Source organism: Dreissena polymorpha, chromosome 1 (genome assembly GCF_020536995.1).
Source record: "Dreissena polymorpha isolate Duluth1 chromosome 1, UMN_Dpol_1.0, whole genome shotgun sequence".
In the NCBI taxonomy this organism is placed as follows: Eukaryota; Metazoa; Mollusca; class Bivalvia; order Myida; family Dreissenidae; genus Dreissena; species Dreissena polymorpha.
Window position 1 is genome coordinate 117,149,839 of NC_068355.1, and position 25,710 is coordinate 117,175,548.

The following is a 25,710-nucleotide window of genomic DNA, read 5'->3' on the forward strand; positions in this document are numbered from 1 at the left end:
GACGAATTGAATTACGACGAATTGAATGCAGGTTTAGTCAGAGAGGCTTGGTGACATAAAAAAATGTCCGGCATGTTAAGCACAAGTTTAAATGACAAAATAAGTTTTTTTAATTATAAATATGTGTTAACGAAACTGTTTCATTATACCTGATATGTCGTGTACTCGATGAAACCCGCGTATCCACAGCAAATGGAAGGACCACCACTTATATTGTCGAATAAAGCGCAAACTCTATGCAGTACCGGTTGGGTCATAATTGCACATACGCTCAACGGCTGAACATAGATAATTATTGTTGTTTTAAACTTGAAAAAAAAAGCCGTTCTATATTTATAACTGCGGATATAATGTGTGTCACCAGCTAGAAAATATTGCAATAATCATACATTTTCCGTATTTTCCGATATAAATAAGAATTAATTAAATTGTATAGTTTACGAAATGGTTCAAGACTAATAAAATAAATTAATTTTAAATCGATTAATTCTTTTTATCTTAATTTTTATTTCAAAGATAAACATAATTTTTCATTTTGTTAAGCTAGGAAAATTATAAATTACAAAAATGTAACCGCGACTGTTATATGTTTCATTATATTTCAGCTTAAAGATATTTATTAATGTTACGTACCGCCGGACTAATTTAATAATAATACAATAATAAAATTATAACATAAAATAACAAAACAGAACAGAGTGGTGGAGGGGCTTCCCCGCCGGGGCAACGGAAGGAGGAGGTGGTTTTGGAGGAGGAGCAGACAAAGGCCCACCTCCAATCCCTTGATATATAATACCTGAAAGTATTTTCGCTTTTAATTCATATATTGCACTTGCAAATGGTGCCTTTGTGTCAGCACTTAACACAGTTGAGTTCGTCGTGGGCTCTGTCTGGCAACTGGTTCCTTTACTGTGCTTATTGAAATATCCGCAGTGATCACATGACAGCTCGTTTCCGCCAGTGTTCCCGATGTGAATGGTTTGGGAGGTCGGGTCGCGATGCATGGGCATGTATATCGCCTGTCGTATAGCCGACTCAGCGCAGACCCATCGCACATCCCCATCTTGGTTGTCTGTGTCTATACGCAGCAGCGTCTGCAGGATAGTGAGCAGATCTCCGCGTGGGGCGTGTTGTACACCTGTTGATAGAGCGCATTGAAGACGGCGTTGTGGTCGGTGATGTCGATGCCGACGGGATTGAGCGCGTTAAAGGCTTCGTCGTCGTCCTGTTTCTCGTCGTCGAACACGTTACGCTGGATCACGAGGTCATCGTCCTCCTCGCCTCGCAGCTCGTCGAGTATGTCCAGCAGGTTCATACTTATCTCGGTCGCTGACTGGCCGCTGTTGTTGGTCGAATTGGTGTTGGCCCTTCGTTGGTTGTTCGGTGGTTGTGGGACGGATGCCTGCTGACTACCGGAACCGGATGCATGCGATGATAAATCGGCGGCGTCTGTGATGCCATTGCTGGGCCGCTGTAGACGCTGCTTTTATCTTCGTAGTTTGACCTCTACGTCGAAGGTGTACTCATCTGCCTCGACCATCTCTTCTGGCGTTGCGTCGGCGTCGGTGAGCGAGAGAATGTTTTCGTTGTAGACTCGCAGACATGCCACTTTTTCTTCTAATTTCTCGATAAGCGCTTGAAAGTGAATGTCATCGACTTCATCGCTCGCTTCTTCTATTTTACTGACGAAACGGTCAATAATATTCTTCAAACCTAGCCGCTGGCCTAGTAACTTCTCTATTGTCGTCGGCATTTTACTGTTTGTTCACGGCACCAATTTCACGAAGGTATAATGGTTTACTTTGAGTTGATATGCAAAACACGACTGTTCAGGTTCGATCCTTTAATTCAACTGAGCGTCAACAACAACACAAATATATATGACGTCAAATAATAATAATAATAATAATAACGTGCTAATTCGCGGGAATTGTTAATAAACGTTAAGTATAAAATCTCATATAATATTCAAGACAGTTTCTGCTTATATTATAATGTATGCCAGTTAATATAAACAACTTATGCGCCGATAGGCGTATTTAAGCAATGATATGTCTATGTTTTTATTTTCAATAACATCTACATAAATATACATTTCAAATACAGGTTTGAGTTCTCTGTAAAGCAGTTATAAGGTTGATAAAATCAACATTAACTAACAATTCAGATATCAGTCTGATCTCTGAGGGTTTTATTTAACAGAGGAATAACCGTATCAATACTTACAGACTCAGGAAACAACTATATCGAAATATCTGTAAATCGTGCTTGGTTCCAAATTGGGAGAAGATTGAAGGACCATGTATTAGTGTTATTTATATAAAAGTATAAAATGAAAAGACAATAAGTTGGATTCGGTGGAATATCGATTTTTATTTACTGTCTCGTGATCATTGTAAAATATATTTTCTATGATCACTCGTGAATTAACATCGATATTCCACTAAATCCAACAAACATCCTCTATATACGTTTTCAAAGCATTACTTCTGATCGTACCAAGTGTACAAAAGTTCTAATTGCTGTTCTCAATATGACTTCCCTCTCCTGGTAATAGACCTCCCAACTTGCTCACCATATAATAGTTGACCGTGTCAGACTGGGTTGTCCTTTGTAGGCACTACTAAAGCAGTGTTATTTGTTTTACTTCTAATATTCTGATGGTGTCCTACATTCTCTTGGGTAAAAGACAGGATTTGTTCACAAGAAACGGTGTGTAACTGACCACGGGGTCTAACTTCAATATGGCCCCTAAAATGGCCGCCCAAAAACCTAGAAAATACCGAGTTTTTTCACAAATGACACAAACAACATGTACATGTAAGTTTAACGATTTTCGTCAGTTTTTTAACTTAAGCAATTAATAAAATATAAATCTTTTTCAACCAAACAATTTTCGTGTGAAATATAATGCATTGAAGGAAATGGAATTAGTAAATACTCGAACCCTCGGTACAGAAAACTAGTTTTCAGTACATATGACATGTTTCAATGTGTACCTGAAAGGCATTTTAGATAAAACAAGAAATATCTTTAAAAAAGATATACGGCGTTGATTGTGGTTGGAGTTTATGAAAGGTAAAGAGTTCAATCAATGAGATCAAGAATAGCGAATGTCTTTCTGTTCAGTTCTTAGCTGCATCACACGCAGTACGGGATGTTACGCGAAGTTTTTGCGGCTTATTTAACATTACATATTGCTGGTCATAAACCTATAGATACAAAACAGAAAACCAAAAGAATAATGGAAGTGAAATTAAAACATATGAGCCAACCGGCCACACGCGAATTATTTATTATGTATCCGTACATATTTTAAATATTTATACGAGCGTAAGCATATGACAACATAGTATTCTTAAAAAACAAATTACCCGGTACGTTTTTTGTTGAATTTATTGAATACTATTTAAATTTTATTCAATGATTTCTTAAGAAGAGTATACTAAGTTAAGGCAGAAGTGATTGAGCCGACTCACAGATTGTTTTGCTTGCTAAGCTAAGTTTATTCAAAGACCTATAGATATCTATAGGTCTTTGGTTGATTTTAATCTACTAACATTGATTAAATACAACATGTTGTCGATTGCCCTATAGAAAGGAAAGCACAAGTTACAAACACAATAAAGAAACTTCATAGTTGAGTCAAGATTATGAGTCTAACAATGATGTATTATGCCGTGTTTCAGTATAAGTAAACAGGTATGGCATTTTACCATCCTCCCGCTCGACCCCGCCAAAAAACCCACAAGCAACTATACACTGTAAGCAGTAAACATTACACTGTTTCAAAACAAGTATTTATTTATTGGACAATTTAAGTGATAGCTCACAACAGTGAACTGGTCGATAGATCTCAAATTATTTATTTACAAATATACAAATGCAAATACACTTATATAGCGCAAAAATTATTTTTCAATATTCAATTGCGCTGTACACAGTCCTATAACTAAAAAAAAGCACATTTATCAAAGAAAACGCAGAATAAATGCGTTTTAAGTTTAGATCTAAACTGAAATTCACTCTTTATGCATTTTAAGTCTTTTGGAAGAGCATACCACCACTTTGGTCCAATAGCGACTATAATAATGTGTGTTCAATATTCACTATTGAACTGTCTGTCGAAGACAATTTTTTTATTTATTTATTGATGATGTGTAACCTATGTTTTGCGTTGTCCGCACAATACACCAGTGAAGTCTCGTCAGGTACGAGATTTGTAGGTGGCGTCGAAATTCTGTGTTTATCAGCACAGAAACTAAACATGGTGTGTAAAAAATGTATTATATTCATTACCAAACCCATTAATGAGTTATCTTGTGAAAGAACAAAGACACCTTATTTATTTTTCTCAATAGCTGTTTTATTGTTTCTGATTTTACGGTATTGTATGTGTTGCATTTTAATTGTATCCAGGTTACCGAATCCCAAATAATCGTCTTATGACCACTAAACTGTCTACAGTGCAAACTGTCAATAAGCATCTTAAAAGAGCACCACCTATATTAGGGCAATTGTAATTGCTTTTAGAGTTTGGTTTTCTATTTGTAGTTTTGATTGGAGCTGAATTAATGCACTGTTAATTTACATTTAGTATTGAAAAGATATCTGGGTTGGTTGTTCTTATTCCATACTTATTCCTTTGTATCCATTTTGAATAAGTCATGTCCATTTTTAGACACATGTTTTTTACTAGAATTAGGTTAACGTTTTCATAAATTTGTTCCATTTGTTTTACCAGGGCATTTTCTTATCTGGAAGGTAATGGGAACTCATAGTTTTTTTAATATCTATCTATCTATACTCAAACCCGGTTGAGTCGCGGGTCGTTTTGACTCGCGGTATTTCATTAGCGCCCTCTGGATTGTGTTTGTAAACAAACCTGCGTGACCTACTTTTGAAATCTGACAGAAAACATCTTTTGCTGCCAGTATGAATAGATTTTTGGTAAGCAACTACCCAAAAACGATTTAAAACATCATTTTAAACAAAAATTATGTAAAAATCCATGTTAAAATGAAATTTCCCTTTCAACTTTTTCACTTTTTAAGTTCGTCTGCTTGCGGTTGCTTAGGTCAGACACTACCAATATTATTCTCTTTGTGAAGGGGTTACACACCACCGATTTTTAAAAATTATTTCGATAGGTCAGGCTCTATAAACACTTCAATATTAAGCTAATAGATTCATCTCTTGAAAGTGACACAGATGACGTATGCTGTGTGTGTAAGAAAAGTAGTCCACCTGCATTGAGGAAGGATGTTTCGGTTGTTTTTTGTGAAATGGGATGAATGTAGTGTGTGTGCACATTGGGTACATCTGAGCTTCTGCACTGATGTACGTTTCTTGAGGCGAGATAGCTTCTTCAGGTGTCCCCATTGCGCAGAAGAATGAATGAACATGAACAGTTATTTGAATATTGAGAATTAAAATTAGACACTGCTTGAACATAACTGTGATATTTATTTTATTTGATGTATTAAATTCCATATGTTCTAATTGTTATATACTTTATTGATTGTTACTTTGAATAGTATGTCAGATCTTTATGTTTATTCATGTTAAATTTAATATTAGTGTCGTTTAACCTATTTACCGCGAGTCAACCGGGAGGGAAAATAAACAACAATGGCGGACAGTGGTGTTGTTTTTGTTGATACCGCAGTTAAAATTGAAGGATTTTCGTCATAAAAAGGCTATTTTCCAATGAAGTTAAGTCAGATATGTTTGTCTTTTAAATTATTTATCTGATATTTGAAGATGGTTTCTAGACGCAATTGAAGATTCCTTAAGTACCGCGACTCACCCGGGTTGCAGGCTATATATACTGCCAGGCGCCCTTTAGAGCATTATAGGCAGAGGGACATTATCGAGTCCGTTTCCTGGGAAGAACCAGTACTAGGTGTCTATGGAGGAGATAATGAGAATGCTCCCCGAGTGGGGAGCGAACCCACGAACTCCCGATCGCTAGGCGGACACCTCATCCACTACACCACCACGATCTTCTTATATGTTTTTGTAGTCGCTGTTGGCACCTCAATTTGTAATGTAAATAGTAAAGTTGCGCATTTTTTTATATTGTGAAAAATTTAATCAGGAAAATCTTTTGTTACAATAATAAAGCTATTGATCCTCCATGTCGCTGGGATTTGCAACTGGTTACGGCATTTATCATGGAAATTCTACCGCCCGGATAGTCCATATAAATGCATTCCCAGAGCCTTTGATAATTTTTGCTATGGCGACTCTGGGAGTACATATGCTCTCCTTCATAAACACAATTGCAGTTTTGGGCACAGATTTTGCGCGCTTCACTTAACAGACATCTTTGGTTACCAATTAAGGAAAGCAATAAATAAACTTCAAAAACACATTTAATTTACCAGAATGGCAGCCTATGGACATTATCCTTTGCATGCCACCTAAAAGACTCAACAAAATTTCAACACACTATTCTTGCTGACATTTTTATTTCGAAATTTCTCACAAAGTAAATTTTCGACGACTGTTTGACATTGTTATCCACTTATTTTACATCAAATATCACGATGTTCAAAAGATTGGTATAGTTCGAACTAAACGATAGCGACACTTATTGTCAGCAATATTACAACAGTTCTCAATATGGTGAACAGGGCTTTCCACAGACCATTTAAAGATCCCTGGCCGGGGCACTTGAATATCAAAATCAAGAGTCCCCGGGGCGCTTGAAATTTCCGATCAGTGTATTTTTCAGTAAAAAAAGTGCAGATTGTAAAAATATAAAGGTTTCTCAATCAGTGTATCAACATTCCCTGTTTTAAAAGAGCACTCGGTACCTACTTTCACAAGTAACCACCATGAACACCACATGGGGTCATGGATAATCCACTGATAAGAGAATAGCATGACGCGCGTATCGATTATTCTAGCCACATTACACAGTCATTTAAATGCTGACAATGATGTATCAGATAAGTAACTTTCTAGTGGTCAAACTGTGATGTTCATCGTCCAATCGGTTACGCGAATGCTTATGAGGGCAGTGTTAACTATCGACCATTATTTTTTATTGACGTCGGGCACGAAGTAAGAGTTTATCGCAGCTTGATAAGCAAGAAGTTGTACCATTTACATAATATAAAACCGGTAACTGTACGGTACAGTACATTAAAGACCGTTTCGGGCATCATCTTCACACCATTTTACTGTAAACAAGTGCTACCTATGACTCATAATTAATACGAGAAATTAATTGCAAGTGGTAAACAATTAATTACTAATAGCGAGTAAGTTGTGCAAATAACTCCTGGTTACAATTATGCGATAACAATTTAATTCCAGTACATGTATATTTCACCAATTATAGAACTGATTCACCTCGTTTTTCTGACATTTATTCGAAACATAATAACAAAAACGCGCTTTAAAAAATTTTCGCTGAATTAATTACGCGCACTTGTAAATGTTTCGTCCAATAATCGATGCTTAGAAGACTGAATATGGCAACCGGCCGTAATCCTCGTGGACAACGTGAATTCCATGCATAATTCCGCCAAAACATTTATTCGACTCGTTAAGTGTTTTACACAAATTGTGGTTGAATTCATAACGCAATTACCTGTTAATATATGTTGAAATCTCAAATGGGAATAATTTAATTTGTAATCCGAAACCCATTCCTGTAAGTCGATGTTAACGTGTTATAAATCCGAAACACACTTCCAAATGTAAATGTTACCGCAAGGTTAAAATATTCTTGCTTCAAATTAGCAGTGCAAATTTAGTTTGTGTGGAATCTTTGCGTGAAAATTATGCAGCATGTACAACGTCGCGTCATTTGCATAGAAAGCGTGCATGTATTGAGCGCTTTAACAAGCACACAACACGTCAGGGGATTGACGCATGTTCGGAGGCAATATTTCATCAAATCTATTAATAGTCACTTAAAATTTGTTTGATACTATAGAAAAATGGAATGGTTTGTGTTCAAGACATAATTGAGAGCTTTTATGGTAAATATTTACCAGAAAGTGATTTATAAAAACGATATTATCGGGTAATAAATAGAAACTTGAAAAGTAGTAAGTATACAGTAATAGAGTCGGGTTGAAACGGATGTATTGGAGAATCGTTCGAGTCGGGATTTTACTCTGTGTAGGAAAGTTTTAAAACAATTAAACAATTATATATATTTTTAATTGACTGGGGGATTTTCTTGAAGAGTCACCAAATGACGTCTTTTGACGTTGTTTTTCTTTGAGTTATAACGCACTACAGAACGTGAATTGACACGTTAAATTAAAAAAAATCAACGTCGCGACACCCCTCCTGAACCACCCCTATCAGCCCCGGGGCGCCTGACAAAAATCCTGTGAAAAGCACCGATGGTGAATAGAGCATACAAAAGAATAACAAAGTAGATAAAAAAGCAATTATTTCTTGCTTTAATGGTCCCATTTGTATGAATTTGTGGTTAAGACAGGTAAACGTTGATAAGTTGATAAGTTTTTGCAGCATCAGTGTTCCTTAGTCCCTGCAGTGGTGATAATTAATAATAATATTTTGCACCTCGGGACAATAGACGGCGAATTGCTTTCTCCACAACCCTTTTGGCTTATAAAGCTTAGAGTTGAATTATTGCAACAATCGCCCGGAGTCCCATCGGTACTTTAATCCGTAATATTATCAGCATAAACTATTTTCTTGCATAAATAAACACAATCACATCATATATACACATGTATATATATATATATATATATATATCAATAACGCACAAATTAAAACAACTTACATGATGTGGTGTGCTAGCATAAGAATAATATAAATCCGAAGTTTCAAACATGTCAACGTTTCATGAAAATGTGTAAGTTTATAATGGAAAGGCCGAGTATTCCGAATTTAAAAATAGTCATCTATTGTCTCAGTAATCAAGAGGATAGATCTGATGTCTTATCAACCAATAGTAATACACCAACTTTCTTTGAAACCTCCGTAAGATGGATCAAATCGTCAATTCAAAACTTCGGCTTTTTTTGTTTGAACTTTAAGTTTTGAGAATTTATCCACAAATAGCACACAATTTGATATCAATGGTAACAGGTATAAAACCGCATTGTGTTTGTTAAGCGGTTCTAGGTTGATTGAATTCGCTTTTATAGACAAACTTGAGACTTCTTAATTTGGTCTTATCAGGAAGAAGCATTCAATAAGAACTTGAAACACCTCTTTGTATGCCCCCAAAGGAGGGCATATAGTGATTGAACTGTCCGTCCGTCTGTCCGTCACACTTTGCGTTTAGGTTTCGAAAAATGCTCATAACTTCTATGTCGCTTCAGATAGCAATTTTATATTTGGCATGCATGTGTATATGGACAAGGCCTTTCCATACGCACACAAATTTTGACCCCTGTGACCTTGAACTTAGGGTCCGCGTTAAGGTTTCGAAATCTGCGTTTAGGTTTCGAAAAATGCTCATAACTTCTATCAAGCGTTTATAGGGGGCATAAGTCATCCTATGGTGACAGCTCTTGTTTTAAAAAACAAATTCATAAACTTGTTTCAATTGTGAAATTGAGTTCTTGTATCAATAAGAGTTTAAGTCATGTTTTAGCACTTACATCATAAAATACCTTTACTGAATGATATGCCTTGATTTTGTTGAGTCGTGGGTTTAAAGATTATCAGAGATCACTTGGTTCAATATTCGAACACAATGCAGTATGTTCTGGTAAAAAGTATTTAAAAAATCATCGTTTTGATCATTAAAAAAGGGGAAAAAAAACAGTTAAATATTATAATTTTGTTTTGCAACACACAATTGTTTATTGAGGAGTATTTGCATGCAACTGCATCTGTTAACATTTTTTAACAAGAAAGTTGAAATACATGTAATACAGCCAATCAGAACCCATGATTCAAGAAGGACCTTACTTTTAAGATGGCGGTTTGACACTATCAACACAATAAATTATTTGGATGTTAACAGATGGTAAACATTTGAAAAAAAAGCAACAAATATGAAAAACAAAGTAAAAAAAATAGGTTAATAATGATTCATGGTCAAACAAATGGAGTTCCAATTGTTGTTAAACATTAGTGGAAAAATGTAATTGTTGACATAATATTTATGCCCCCCTTCGAAGAAGAGGGGGTATATTGCTTTGCTCATGTCGGTCTGTCGGTCGGTCAGTCCGTCCACCAGGTGGTTGTCAGACGATTACTCAAGAACGCTTGGGCCTAGGATCATGAAACTTCATAGGTACATTGATCATGACTCGCAGATAACCCCTATGGATTTTGAGGTCACTAGGTCAAAGGTCAAGGTCACGGTGACCCGAAATAGTAAAATGGTTTTTGAATGATAACTCAAGAACGCATACGCCTAGGATCATGAAACTTCATGGGTAGATTGATCATGACTCGCAGATGACCCCTATTGATTTTGAGGTCACTAGGTCAAAGGTCAAGGTCACGGTGACCAAATAGTAAAATGGTTTCCGGATGATAACTCAAGAATGCATACGCCTAGGATCATGAAACTTCATGGGTAGATTGATCATGACTCGCAGATGACTCCTATTGATTTTGAGGTCACTAGGTCAAAGGTCAAGGTCACGGTGACCCGAAATAGTAAAATGGTTTTCGGATGATAACTCAAGAACGCATATGCCTATGATCATGAAACTTCACAGGTAGATTGATCATGACTCGCAGATGACCCCTATGAATTTTGAGGTCACTAGGTCAAAGGTCAAGGTCACGGTGACCCGAAATAGTAAAATGGTTTCCGGATGATAACTCAAGAATGCATACGCCTAGGATCATGAAACTTCATGGGTAGATTGATCATGAGTCACAGATGACCCCTATTGATTTTAAGGTCACTAGGTCAAAGGTCAAGGTCACGGTGACCCGAAATAGTAAAATGGTTTTCGGATGATAACTCAAGAACGCATATGCCTAGGATCATGAAACTTCACAGGTAGATTGATCATGACTCGCAGATGACCCCTATTGATTTTGAGGTCACAAGGTCAAAGGTCAAGGTCACGGTGACCCGAAATAGTAAAATGATTTTCGGATGATAACTCAAAAACGCTTTTGCCTAGGATCATGACACTTCATAGGTATATTGATCGTGACTCGCAGATGACCCCTATTGATTTTCAGGTCATTAGGTCAAAGGTCAAGGTCACAGTGACAAAAAACGTATTTACACAATGGCTGCCACTACAACGGACAGCCCATATGGGGGGCATGCATGTTTTACAAACAGCCCTTGTTATATTTTGTTGTTGAACATCCAAAAAGGACAGAAGGGGGAACCAAAAAGGGTGGGGATTGCAGCTTTATCCTCTTACAGTCTTGATGATGATCGCTCCCTAACAACTTTTGTTTTCACCTCAATTCATGACAATTCACATTGGAGCTTATTTTCCTTTATTTCCTGGCTTGGTACCTTCATAATATTTTAAGGGCAAACCATTCCACATTTTCCAACAATGAACATTAGAGATTAAAACAATATAAAATGATACAAATTCAAAAACGACAGAAACTGGTATAACCATGATTCGGTTACTGTATTGTCTTCAAATGGAGGCATCTTGCGAAAACTTGTGAACAAAAAAGAAAATCCTCATATACGATTGGTGAAAAAAGAATTAAATTTAATTGCAATTATCTAGTTCTAAACTTAAACAGTCCATTCAATACTGGTTTACTTATATCCATTCAAAGAGTATCAGAAAAATCTCTTGGTTCAGCTGAGCTTGGATGATTTGTGGATTATTAGTATTATAATAATTGTTTTATTATATCAACGTTCCACATGATTTATTGTATTTTAAGGTGATCCAAACTGATCTTTTATTTAAATACTTAATAGGGTTATTCACATTTGTATCCTCCCAAAACGGGTTCGCGGACTGATTTTTTTGCGAACTCTGACATAAAGAACATTTCTGACATTGGTGTATTTTGTAAACTGACATTGGTGTATTTTGTAAAAACTATTAGGGTGTGTATACACAAATTTATATTTCAATATAAAATAAAAATTGTATGTCGCACTGTTGTCAAATAATGTATTCCATAGTGTCTTTTTCAGGATGTGTTTTTAATGATTCGGCGCAAGAAAGTCACCATATTTACAGATGCAAAAGAGTCCACCACAGTGTTAGAAGTAAAGAAAATTGTAGAAGGTATTGTCAAACAGAAACCTGAAGACCAGCGTCTGTATAAAGATGATCAGGTTTGTTGGAATAAGGAAATAACACTTGCTAAATCCACTAGTTTTTTTTTTTATCTCACCTGATTGCTCAGTTGAGCTTTTGTGACCGGTCTTTGTCCGTCTCCTGTCCGTCCGTTAACATTTGTTCGTAAACACTATAGAGGCCACATTTCTTGTCCGATCTTCATGAAACTTGGTCAGAAGCTTTGTCCCAATGAAATCTCGGTCGAGTTCGAAACTGGGTCGTGTCGGGTCAAAATCTAGGTCACTTGGTCAAAAAAATGAAAAAACCTTGACTTGTTAACACTGTAGAAGTCACATTTCATGCCCAATCTTCATGTAACTTCGTCAAACTGTTTGCCTTAATGATATGTTGGTTGAGTTCAAAAGTGGTTTGGGTCTGTTGAAAAACATGGCCGCCAGTGGGCGGGGCAGATTTCCCTATTTGGCTATAGAGCAGGGCCCTTGCTACATGTACACTTTGGGGGATTGGGGCCGGGGCCCATAGAGGGGGGAATTTCACATCGTTTTTGGCATAAAGGGGAATATTACAAGATCTTTTCACCAACCATTCAACACTTAATATTGCTCTATTTTAATGTAATTTACATAAATATACATTTTATCAAAGGTTTATAGCAAGATACCAGCTGGCAACATACGTATAAAAGTAAAAAAGAAAAAAAAATTGGAGTAGGGAATTTTTGAAATAGGGGAAAAAAGTATACTATTTTAAGGGGGGAAAGGGGCCGAATTTCGGCCCCAAAAATGGCCAAACGAGGGCCCTGTAGAGAAACTTTGTAAACACTCTAGAAGTCACAATTTTTGCCCTATCATCATGAAAGTTGGTCAAAACAATAGTTTTATTATCTCGGACGAGTTCGAAAATGGTCCAGATCGGTGAAAAACATGGCCGCCAGTGGGCGGGGCATTTTCTCTATATGTATATAGTTGCAGTTTTCCCTTTTTGGCTATAGAGAAACCTGGTCAAAATGTTTGCCTTAATGATATGTTGGTTGCGTTCAAAAGTGGTTCCTGTCCATTGATAAACATGGCGGCCAGTGGGCGGGGCAGTTTTCCCTATTTGGCTATAGAGAAACCTTGTAAACACTCTAGAAGTCACAATTTTTGCCCAATCATGAAAGTTGGTCAAAACATTGCTTTTATTGATATCTCGGATGAGTTCGAAAATGGTCGAGATCGGTTTAAAAACATTGCCGCCAGTGGGCAGGGCATTTTTCTCAATTGTATGTATATAGTGAAAACATGTGAACACTCTAGAAGTCACATTTTTGGCCCAATTTTCATGAAATTTGGTCAGAACATTTGTTTCCTTGAAATGAGAATTGAGTTCAAAAATAGTTCCGGTCAATTGAATAACATGGCTGCCGGGGGGGGGGGGGGGGCGTTTTCTTATATTTATATAGTAAAAAAGCTTATGAACACTCTAGAAGTCACATTATTTGCCCAATCATCATGAAACCTGGTGAAAAGATTGGTTTTATATATATCTTAGATGAGTTTGCAAATGGTCCCGATCTGTAAAAAAACATGGCCGCAAGGGGGTGGGGCAGTTTTCCTTATGTTACTAGAGAGAAACCTTGTGATCGAACACTAAAGAAGTCACATTTTTTGCCTAATCATCGTGAAACTTAGTCAAAACATTGGTTTTATTGATTTCTCTGACAAGTTGGAAAATTGCTCAGATCGGTGAAACACACTTTTTAGCTCACCTGATTGCTCAGATGAGGTTTTAGGATTGGTCTTTGTTCGCCGTCCGTCCAAATTTGGTTTGTAAACACTTTAGCATTCACATTTCTTAAGCATTTTTTATCAAAGTTGCTGAAAGATCTTGGTCAAGTTTGATAATGAGCAAAATCACATAATTAATGCCATAATTATTGCCCTTAGATTGTCCAAATTTTCATTATATTATACAAAATCCTTGTAAACACTCTAGAGATCACAATTTTGTTTCAGATTTTATGAATCTTGGTCATAATGATTATTTTTGTAAGCAATCAAGTTTGATGTCAACTCAAACTAGAAATGGCGCAGCAGAGGCCGACGCGTATCCCCACGCCGAATGTTTGACCTAGGTGTGCCCCAGGGTTGGTAATGGGGCCATGCATAGCTGAGATTGACCGTATTGTCATAAGAGAAGTTCATCATCAATAAGAAGTGAATTGGTGTAGAAATGAAGAAGTTATAGTAAAAGGCAATTTTGGGTGGGTGTGACATATGTGGGCAGGGCGCCCCAGGGTTGGTAATTGTGCCATGCATAGTTGAGATTGACCGTATTGTCATAAGAGAAGTTCAGTATCAATTTGAAGTGAATCGGTGTAGAAATGAAGAAATTATAGTAAAAGGCAATTTTGGGCGGGTGTGGTCTATGTGGGCGGGGCCCCAGGGTTGGTAATGGGGCCATGCATAGTTGAGATTGACCGTATTGTCATAAGAGAGGTTCAGTATCAATTTGAAGTGAATCGGTGTAGAAATGAAGAAATTATAGTAAAAGGCAATTTTGGGTGGGTGTGGTCTATGTGGGCGGGGCGCCCCAGGGTTGGTAATGGGGCCATGCATAGTTGAGATTGACTGTATTGTCATAAGAGAAGTTCAATATCAATTTGAAGTGAATCGGTGTAGAAATGAAGAAATTATAGTAAAGGCAATTTTGGGTGGGTGTGGTCTATGTGGGCGGGGCCCCAGGGTTGGTTATGGGGCCATGCATAGTTGAGATTGACCCTAATGTCATAAGAGAAGTTCAGTATCAATTTGAAGTGAATCCGTGTAGAAATGAAAAAATTATAGTAAATGGAATTTTTTGGTGGGTGTGGCCTATGTGGGCGGGCGCCCCAGGGTTGGGATTGGGGCCATGCATAGTTGAGATTGACCCTAATGTCATAACAAAAGTTCAGTATCAATTTGAAGTGAATCCGTGTAGAAATGAAAAAATTATAGTAAATGGAAATTTTTGGTGGGTGTGGCCTATGTGGGCGGGGCGCCCCAGGGTTGGGAATGGGGCCATGCATGGTTGAGATTGACCGTATTGTCATAAGAGAGGTCCAGTATCAATTTGAAGTGAATCGGTGTAGAAATAAAGAAGTAAATGTAAAATAACCTAAAAAAATGAGTGATAATTTCTGACGCGGCCCCACCCCAACCGCTATAACTTTTGACCCAGGGGTCAGATCAAAATTCCAAATAGTGCAGGGTCGCACATATGCTCATAGCTACCATGTGTGTAAGTTTCAAGGTTCTAGTGCTTTTAGTGTAGGAGGAGATAGTGGCCAGGACGGACGGACAGACAGACGGACGGACGGCGGAGATAACCACAATATCCCCACCTTTTTTTCAAAAAGCGTGGGGATAAATATAGGTAACCAGGTCAAATCTTACAAAAACAATAACACTCCATACGCCAGAGTTTTGGTACAATGATGATGAAACTTGGCCAGGATGTTTGTCTGGACAATATCTAGTTCAAGTTTGACATTTGGTAAAGATTGAATGAACTGACTCCTCTCAGGAGAGCAAACTAGGGCCATCTTGGCCCTCTTGTTATTAAAAATGTGAAAGTGTTATATGAGCTTTTGGTTCCCTTCTTGGTTTGGTGCCACTATGTTATGAAATCAATTGATGAAAACAGCATTGTACTCACGGTGCCTATACCACGTGACTTTTTAAGATCTGTGTTTAGAGTTAACATTTTTAAAGATGTCTTTTTTAAATATAACACCATTTTTAATGAGATAAAGTGGAGAGCCCGCTCATTTGTGAGAGTTTTCTATAGGTATAATGATCTTTTTAAACAAAAAAGTATTTTTTCAGTAAAGTGCAACCAAGCGTTTGTAATATGAAGTCCGTACACTGATCTGATATTTTTCTAACCTTCATAACAGTCGTTTCATTAGGTTACTTACAAATGTAAACACAAAAAGTGAGATTTTTTGCCCAAAATTACAGCAACTTACTCGCTTTTTCCCAATTGTAAAAAGTAAAGAAAGGCTGTTTCCTAATGGCAAAAAGTAACATTTTTTCCCAAAAATTTGACCAAAATATAAAAAAAAAAAATCTGCCAAACTTTTCAAATAAACTCAACAATTGGTTTATTACATTATCATACAGCAATTTTATTCCCTAGCACATTATAGTATAAAGTTAAGAATTAATATAAACATGCACTTATAAACAATTGGTTTACTGTTATTTATAATCACATTAATAATATCAATTTCTAAATACTTCTCTTAGATATTGTCATCTCCTACGCTTTTCACATGTAATCTAAACACTTAACAGTTCGACTTCTGACCACAATGATTACAGTCGCAACTCCACACAAACAGAGAGGAATTAATATAAGTGTCACATCGACCTTGTTTTCCAATCCAAAGCACATTTAATTTTGGTATCTGTTTATTTTGAATAATGTTTACATGTGTACGTGTTTACATGCACTATTTGCTTGAAATAAAGTTTAAAGTTGAAACTTATATCAATTTTGTCCCCAATGTCATGGTCTATCGCGTTTTTTTCGCAATCAAAAAGGCAAAGGCTGTGAAACATAAAGCGAATTTTTATGCCCCTGGATCAAAAGATCGGGGGTATATTGTTTTTGGCCTGTCTGTCTGTCAGTCAGTCAGTCATTGTATGTGTGTGTCCCAAAACTTTAACCTTGGTTAAAGTTTTGAGATAACTTTTAGAATATTAAAGATAGCAACTTGATATTTGGCATGCATGTGTATCACATAAAGCTGCACATTTTGAGTGGTGAAAAGTCAAGGTCATCCTTCAAGGTCAAAGGTCAAATTTATGGCTTCAAAGCGGTGCAATAAGGGGAATTGTGTTTCTCACAAACACATCTCTTGTTTTTACTGAAAAGTGACAGTGGAACCCAGATGCATTGCAGGAAAGAAAATCTGGTCATTAATAATAATATGTCATGAGGTCCTTTATATATTGCTTACATAATTCTCAATTTCATGTCAAATATTCATTAATTTCAGCCTCACCAGAATAAAAAGTACCTCTTAACAAAGCACGCACCAGAAAACAGCCAGGTTTTCTACACAGATAATTAATTCTTGTTAAGGGAAAGAACTCAGCTTGTCAGATTAAATTTTTGGTCCATTCAGTAAACTCCCTTGGAACTTTGGTACTTGAATGTTCTATTTGTTTGTTAACAAGAATGGTATTGAGCAAAGTACATGTATTTTTATTTGTAATTTACAAAAGAGGCATTGTCCACATAGTAAAATGTTGTCTTCCAGCCATTAGATGACAACAAAACCCTTGGAGACTGCGGCTTCACGAGTCTGACTGCCAGAGCACAGGCCCCCGCCACTATAGGCTTGTCCTTCAGAATGGAAGGTGGGTAAACAGGGTTTGGAACCATCGGAAACATAATCTGATAACCCTTTCCCACTCAGAAGCAAAATGAAAATGACTTTGTGCAAACAGCATAAAACCAGAACAGCCTGCGAGTAACTCACAGTCTCTTAAGGACTATACATGGGTGAAAATACATTTCTAAGTGGTAAAAGGTTAATTGAGCACTGGTAACATGTTGCTTGGTCAGGAATGTGGAGCTGGACTCTTGCTCAGCACTTTCTGGAACTCAATTGCATCTGTATAATTGATATGCTTGGCAAGTTAAGTAAAACAGTGTTTTCCCATCTTCACAAATGTGTTGCATCAAACGGAAGTGCACCCAAATATTGTACATGTTAGTGTATATAAACCATCATCAAATTATCATGTGCCTGGGGCCAGTGACCTATCTATCACATAAAACTGTTGTCTTGGAATACAGGTTGTAACGTAACAGCATATGCATATTGTTTATTCTTATAACATAAATATTATGTAATACAATATAACAATATGATAGAAATTTAATTACAGATAAATATCAATAATATGATAGGAATTTATAGGTAAATTTAATTATCATAACTGTATGTCAGAAATTATCAAGAGATGTTTTAATAATATGACAAAATCATGTATACATGTCAGAAATTAAATAGATATTTGAAAATGGTAGAAAATGTTAAAAGTTTATTTACATCAATATTTATAAATTAAATAACTGTTGTAATTAATGATACATCTTATATCATAATAATAAGGGTTCTATAAAGAAAATATTTGAATGTTAGAAACAATAATAACATAAATGAAGTTTGGAAATTTAATAATAGATCTTTGTAATATACATAAAACAGAACTTGAATTAAGATCTCTTGCAAGTAAAAACCTGCCATACCCTTAGATCATTGTTAAAGTAGACTAGATCAACAATTTGAAAGGTCAAAGATAAGATACTCTAGACATCTGCTACAGCGACGTATATTTAACAGGGTTTCATGATAAAAATAGTCAAAGGTACTGCTGGGAGAATTCTAATTCGATTAAATTATTTCTTACATCCATTGAACTATGCGACTTATTACAATATACTGCAGCGCGAATCTTAATCTTAGTGAATTATCTCTTACATCCATTGGTAAGAGGATTGCAACGATGTATTACTATCACCTGAACCGATAAGTGGGTAAACACGTGCGCCATTCACGGGGCTTGTCATTTTGGAATAGTACTTTAAAGGTCAGCCAATCAAAAATAACAAACAATAAGGGAATTCTTTGATCAAGTTAATTAGAAATCAACGAGTAGTCTGTAGAACGCTTTAACCAATCAAATATGTTGTCAGGAATAATATTATTTGATGTTGATGTGTATTTCAATATAAAACGAGATGTTGCATGTAGTAAGGGTATCCTGCGGTTAGATTTGAAAGGAACTTAGAAACTTATAATTTTGGTGATTTCTTGATAGAATTATAAAAGAAATAGTTTGAATCATTCAGAGACAAATCTGTGTTGTTAGTTGATAAACTCATATTTGTTTCTTGTACGAAGGCAGATTATGTTCGGTAGCTGGGGTATTTCGATACTTTAACTCTTGTAAAAATCAGCACTGAACGTTCGGTCAGATCGAAGCCGACCTAGCATTTCTACGAGTTCGAGAAGTTTTTCTTGTAGTTTATGTTGGCAAGTAGCCGTTTGTGGTCATTTTTCGTCACGAGGCATCCTTTCCCAACAAAATTGTACATAGTTAATGAAAATCGACCGCCATTTAGGCACTTAATGGCTTTAAATGTTGATGTAGGTGATTTTCCTGTGTCAAGAGATACCTACCTTGTTCATATTTATTATAGCAGATTTTTTTTTTTTTTGTAATGAAAAAAAGTTGTTTTATGACATATTGATAGTTTTAAAGTGACTTGGCCACGCGCCCAATACCTGTGATTATGTCACTTTCTATTACATTTTTATGTCTCCATTACCATTGGTAATGGGGGCTTCATAGGAGTCACTTTGTGGGTCTGTTGGTAGGTCTGTCCCAAAAATTCATCCGATCTTCACCAAACTTGGTCAGAAGTTGTATCTAGATGATGTTTAGGTCAAGTTTGAATATGGGTCATTCCGGGTCAAAAACTAGGTCTCAGGGTCACTTAGTGCATTTCAAGTATGAAGCATGGTGTCTCCTCTGTAATTGAATTTTTTTATCTGATCTTCACCAAACTTGGTAAAAAGTTGTATCTAGACAATATCTAGGTCAAGTTCGAATATGGGTCATGCCCGGTCAAAAACTAGGTCACATGGTCACTTAGTGCATGTCAAGATTTAAGCATGGTGTCCGCTCTTTAATTAAACCCCCACAAACGAAGTTTAGGGGGGTATATAGGAGTGAGCTTGTCTGGCGGTCGTTCTGTCGGTCCGTATTAAGTGTCCGCTCTCTAATTCAAGTTGTTTTCATCCGATTTTCACCAAACTTGGTCAGATGTTGTATCAAGATGATGTCTAGGTTAAGTTAGAATATGGGTCATGTTGGGTCAAAAACTAGGTCACGGGGTCACTTAGTGCGTTTCAAACATTGAGCATGGTATCCACTCTCCAATTATACCCCCATTGCCATTGGTAATGGGGGCTATATAGGAGTCACTTTGTCGGTCGATCTGTCTGTCTCGAAAGCTTGTCCGGGCTATAACTATGTTGTTCGTTGTGAGATTTTAAAATCATTTGGCATATTTGTTCACCATCATTGGACGGTGTGTCGCGCGAAAGAATTACGTTGATATCTACAAGGTCAAGGTTGCACTTTGAGTTAAAAGGTCAAAAATGGCCTTTAATGAGCCTGTCCGGGACATAACTTTGTCATTTATTGTGAGATTTTAAAATCATTTGGCACATTTGTTCCCCATAATTGGACCGTATGTCCCGCGAAAGAATTAGGTCAAATCTCCAAGGTCAAGGTCACACTTTGAGCTCAAAGGTCAAAAATGGCCATAAATGAGCTTGTCTGGGCCATAACTATGTCGTTCATTGTGAGATTTTAAAATCATTTGGCACATTTGTTCACCATCATTGAACGGTGTGTCGCACGAAAGAGTTACGTTGACATCTACAAGGTCAAGGTAACACTTTGAGTTCAAAGGTAAAAAAGGCCATAAATGAGCTTGTCTGGGCCATTACTATGTCGTTCATTGTGAGATTTTAATATCATTTGGCACATTTGTTCACCATAATTGGACAGTGTGTCGCCCGTAAGAATTAAGTCGATATCTCTAAGGTCAAGGTCACACTTTGAGTTCAAAGGTAAAAAATGGCCATAAATGATAATGGCATAATAATTATTAAAAATCGCCATTAATTAGATTCTCTTGTTTTGTGAAGACAGCATGCAAAATAGTCTGTGACAATGCGGAATGTGGGGGTATACGTCACATCTGTGACAAAGCTCTAGTTCAAGTAGTTTTCATCCGAGCTTCACCAAACCTGGTCAGAAGTTGTATCTAGATTTTTTGTGAAGACAACATGCAAAATATTCTGTGTCAATGCGGCATGTGGGGGTATTCGTCATGTCTGTGACAAAGCTCTAGTTGAAGTAGTTTTCACGCCATCTTCACCAAACTTGGTCAGAAGTTGTATCTAGACAATATCTAGGTCAAGTTCAAATATGGTTATACCGGGTCAAAAACTAGGTAACGGAGTCACTTAGTGTATTTCAAGGATTTAGCATTGTGTCCGCTCTCTAATTGAAGTAGTTTTTATCAGATCTTCACCTAATTTGGTCAGAAGATATATCTAAATGATAACTAGGTCAAGTTCAAATATGGGTCATGCCGGGTCAGCAACAAGGTCAAGAGGTCACTAAGTGCATTTCAAGCATTTAGCATGGTGTCCGCTCTCTTATTGAAGTAGCTTTCATCCGATTTTCACCAAATTCGGTCAGAAGTTGTGTCTAGATGATATGTAGGTCAAGTTCAAATATGGGTCATGGTTAAGTTATCAAGTTGTCCAAAACCTTCAAATGGGCGTATCTTGTGACAGTTTGGCACTCTTGTTGAATTAAAGTAAGTTTTAACAGGTAAGTTTCAACAAATACAAGTGAGTTTTGATCATTTTTTAGCTCATCTATTTTTTGAAAAAAAAGTATGAGCTATTGTCATCACCTTGGCGTCGGCGTTGGCGTCGGCGTCCGGTTAAGTTTTGCGTTTAGGTCCACTTTTCTCAGAAAGTATCAATGCTATTGCATTCAAACTTGGTATACTTACTAACTATCATGAGGGGACTGGGCAGGCAAAGTTAGATAACTCTGGCGTGCAATTTGACAGAATTATGTGCCCTTTTTATACTTAGAAAATTGAAAATTTTGGTTAAGTTTTGTGTTTAGGTCCACTTTCTCAGAAAGTATCAATGCTATTGCATTCAAACTTGGTACACTTACTTACTTTCATGAGGGGACTGGGCAGGCAAAGTTAGATAACTCTGGCGTGCATTTAGACAGAATTATGTGCCCTTTTTATACTTAGAAAATTGAAAATTTAGGTTAAGTTTTGTGTTTAGGTCCATTTTATTCCTTAAGTATCAAAGCTATTGCTTTTATACTTGCAACACTTACTAACTATCATAAGGGGACTGTGCAGGCAAAGTAATGTAATTCTGACTGGCATTTTGACAGAATTATGTGCCCTCTTTATACTTAGAAAATTGAAAATTTGGTTAAGTTTTGTGTTTAGGTCCACTTTATTCCTACAGTATCAAAGCTATTGCTTTCATACTTGCAACACTTATTAACTATCATAAGGGGACCGTGCAGGCAAAGTTATGTAACTCTGACTGGCATTTGGACGGAATTATGGGCCCTTTATACTTAGAAAATTGAAAAATTTGTTAAGTTTTGTGTTTTGGTCCACTTTACCCCTAAAGTATCATATATATTGCTTTCATACTTGGAACACTCGCAAACTATCATACATTTGTAAGGGTACAGTAAAAGGACAAGTTGCATAACTCTGGTTGTCATTTTTACGGAATTATGGCCCTTTTTTGACTTAGTAACTTTGAATATATGGTTAAATTTTGTGTTTCGATTCACTTTACTTCTTAAGTATCAAGGCTATTGCTTTCAAACTTCAAATACTTTGATGCTATCATGAGGTTACTGTACCTGGCAATTTGAATTTTACCTTGACCTTTGAATGACCTTGACTCTCAAGGTAAAATTATTAAATTTTGCTAAAATTGCCATAACTTCTTTATTTATGATTAGATTTGATTGATACTTTGACAAAACTACTCTTACCTGACATGCCACAATAGACTCCACCCAAACCATCCCCCGTGCCCTCCCCCCTCCCCCCTCCCCCCCCCCCCCCCGCCCCTATTTTTTTTTTTTTTTTTTAAGATCATCTCACAAATGACCACCACACCCTCACACTATACCCTCCCCCCCACCCCCCAACCCTCCAATTTTTTTTTTTGAAACGGTTCAAAAAACACAAATATTTATGTTTGAAATCCCGTCCAACCATCGCACCCAAGAATCCCCCCCCCCACCCCCCCCTCCCCCCACACGAATCCCCTCCCCCTAATTTTTTTATTTTTTTTAAGATCATCTCACAAATTACCACCCCACCCTCACACTATACCATACCCCCCCCAATTTTTTTTTTTTTAAACGGTTTAAAAACACAAATATTTATTTTTATTATTTTATGTCTGAAATACTGTCCAACCATTGCACCGAAGAATCCCCCCCCCCCCCCCCCCCCACCCCCAACCCCCTCCCCCCAATTTTTTTTTTTTTTTGCGTTTTGTTTTCGCATTTTTGGAAGATAATGTAATAAATGTCCACACACCCACACTATACACCCCTCTTCACTCCACCCCTCCCTCCTTTGTGATTGAAAATGAGAGTCCCTTCACCTTTAAAAAGAAAATAGATGAGCGGTCTGCACCTGCAAGGCGGTGCTCTTGTTTAAGTCATATAATAAACCACTTATTTACACATTTTTGCCTTCAAGGCAATATGACTTTGTTTGTACAGTTGATATCATTTCATATTCAATGGTCCTCTTGTCAATTACTGAATAACATTCAAAGGACCTTAGGTGCGTTATTCATTGTAAAAAAAAACAACGTACACTTAAAATGTTATGCTGTATAAACATCATCCTTGTGTTTTCTGCAGATGGCGAATATGAGCCGTTGGAGGTGACGGCCCTGTCCAGTCCACCTGAGCTGCCCGATGTGATGAAGCCCCAGGACTCGCCCTCCACACACGCCCAGGAGCAGACCGCCTCATAGGGGGTGTGGCCTGCAGAAGACACGCCCCCTCGCGACAACACTGGCCCACCAACTATCAGTGTGCAGTGGTTGACAAACCCCTTATATTTCATTCAGAGCTGAATTTTGAATAGGCTATTGCTTTATTTGCTGGTAGTTAAATTGTTAAATTATTTTTGATATGGGGAATTTTTATGCATATTTGCTATTTGTATAATGATTGTACCTGTAGGAAGTTTTATCACTGGTTAGCTTAATTCATTTTAGAAATGTGCAGTTTAAAATGCAAATTTAAAGTTCAGTCAGAATGTAGTTATTTAATGACCAATCCACTCACCTCTACCATTTTGTTGCTAAAGTAAACAGGTTAAAATTCCAGTATTAAACCTTCTTACCTTGAGCAGAAGCTATCTGCTTAAAATCAGATACATAAGCTCGACCAGACAATATTATTTCCTGAATTTCTGCTTTCCCAAATTATAAGCTGGACCAGACAATATTATTTCCTGAATTTCTGCTTGCCCAAATTACAATTCAATGGGGCTTAGTGGAAGTGGTTAGAGTGAAGTCTTTAAAGTTCAGATTCTTAACTGTGCATATGAAGATGTGAAGATTAATATTATAAGAAATATCATGGACAATGTTCATGAGATTATTAACAAAGCTGTGTTTCTCTGGCCTGACTCTGAGTTTGTATGGCATTAACTTATTCATCATTCAGTATTTTATTACCAATTAGTTTTGTTAATTAACAATTTTCCATATCATTAAACAAATATTCAATTTATTTTAACATGAAACATGGAGGGTATTTTAATGATTATCTATTGTATGGTAACAACAAGTTAGATATGCATTTTTTCAATTCTCCCTAAATCAAATAATTCACTTTCTTGTTTCAATCATTTGTATGTGCATTTTTAATATATAATCATATTTGAACCATCGTCTTTAAATCAAGATTGTCATGTGTATGCAATACCATTAAATGAGCAAATAAGAATAAGTCTGTGCAGGTTTAGCAATCTACAGGAATATTAATGCTGTACTGCCATTGAACAGATTGAAACAATAATGTGATCACTAACAAGGTTTTTTAATATCTTACAAATCTTTCTTTTGCCATATATAAGTCTTACCTTTTTGTAAAGATTATGCCTAATGCATAAGGAATCTCAATGAACACGATAGCTGTGCATTAAATAAATGGTTTATGTTATAAAGTACCACATATATGGTTTTGTTTCAACTTAGTTATTGACTGAGTTTGTTGTTAAATAATTTTATATAGATTTGCTCAAGGAAAATTTAGAAACACTATACATAAACATTGGTAAACAAAACAGATGACTGTGCTTACTTTAAACTACCAAGTATAATTTTATTTCCTGGATTGATTCACATTCGTCCATGATACTCAAATGTTTATACTTACAAAATGTTAATATAGAAAGCATTTGTTAACTTGACCTATAATTAGTACATGTAATTCAAGTTGATTTGTCATTGGCAATGTTTTTGTTTTTCATTCCACAATACTATATGATAAAGTTCAAATACTAATACATTTAGTTTATTATTACTATGTGTTACGTTCACGTTTTCACGCCATTATTAATAAGTGTATGTGTAAAGTCTATCGATTTTCATGACTTATTGATGTTCACATGTTTACTTGTTGAACAAATTTATTATTTATTTGCACTTGAAAAACGTGCTTGCAAAAACGGATGCAAATCCATTTACAAAGAAAAAGCTCTTTGATATATTTAAGGTGTTTTTTAACTTAATTTGAAAATGCAGTTTGTTGTTTTGTACTTTATTAAATTGGTAAATACACTAACAACATCA

At 36.4% G+C, this 25,710-nt stretch overlaps 1 protein-coding gene and 1 long non-coding RNA gene across 2 annotated transcripts; both read left to right on the top strand.

Annotated features, from left to right (window-relative positions):
* The first annotated feature begins 4,191 nt into the window (after positions 1-4,191).
* On the top strand, positions 4,192-25,710 carry LOC127846722 (elongin-B-like). Its single transcript, XM_052378221.1, has 4 exons — positions 4,192-4,270; positions 12,098-12,241; positions 17,494-17,593; positions 23,765-25,710. Exons 1-4 carry the CDS (start codon positions 4,268-4,270, stop codon positions 23,878-23,880), a joined length of 363 nt encoding a protein of 120 aa, XP_052234181.1. The 5' UTR covers positions 4,192-4,267; the 3' UTR covers positions 23,881-25,710.
* On the top strand, positions 7,979-11,278 carry LOC127846783 (uncharacterized). Its single transcript, XR_008033665.1, has 2 exons — positions 7,979-10,434; positions 10,868-11,278. It is a non-coding gene; the product is annotated as an uncharacterized LOC127846783 (long non-coding RNA).

Excerpts from the sequence above, each read along its gene's own strand:
- LOC127846722 (XM_052378221.1), top strand. Across the intron at positions 12,242-17,493 it reads GTCTGTATAAAGATGATCAG|CCATTAGATGACAACAAAAC; the intron begins GTTTGTTGGAAT and ends GTTGTCTTCCAG. Across the intron at positions 17,594-23,764 it reads CTTGTCCTTCAGAATGGAAG|ATGGCGAATATGAGCCGTTG; the intron begins GTGGGTAAACAG and ends TGTTTTCTGCAG.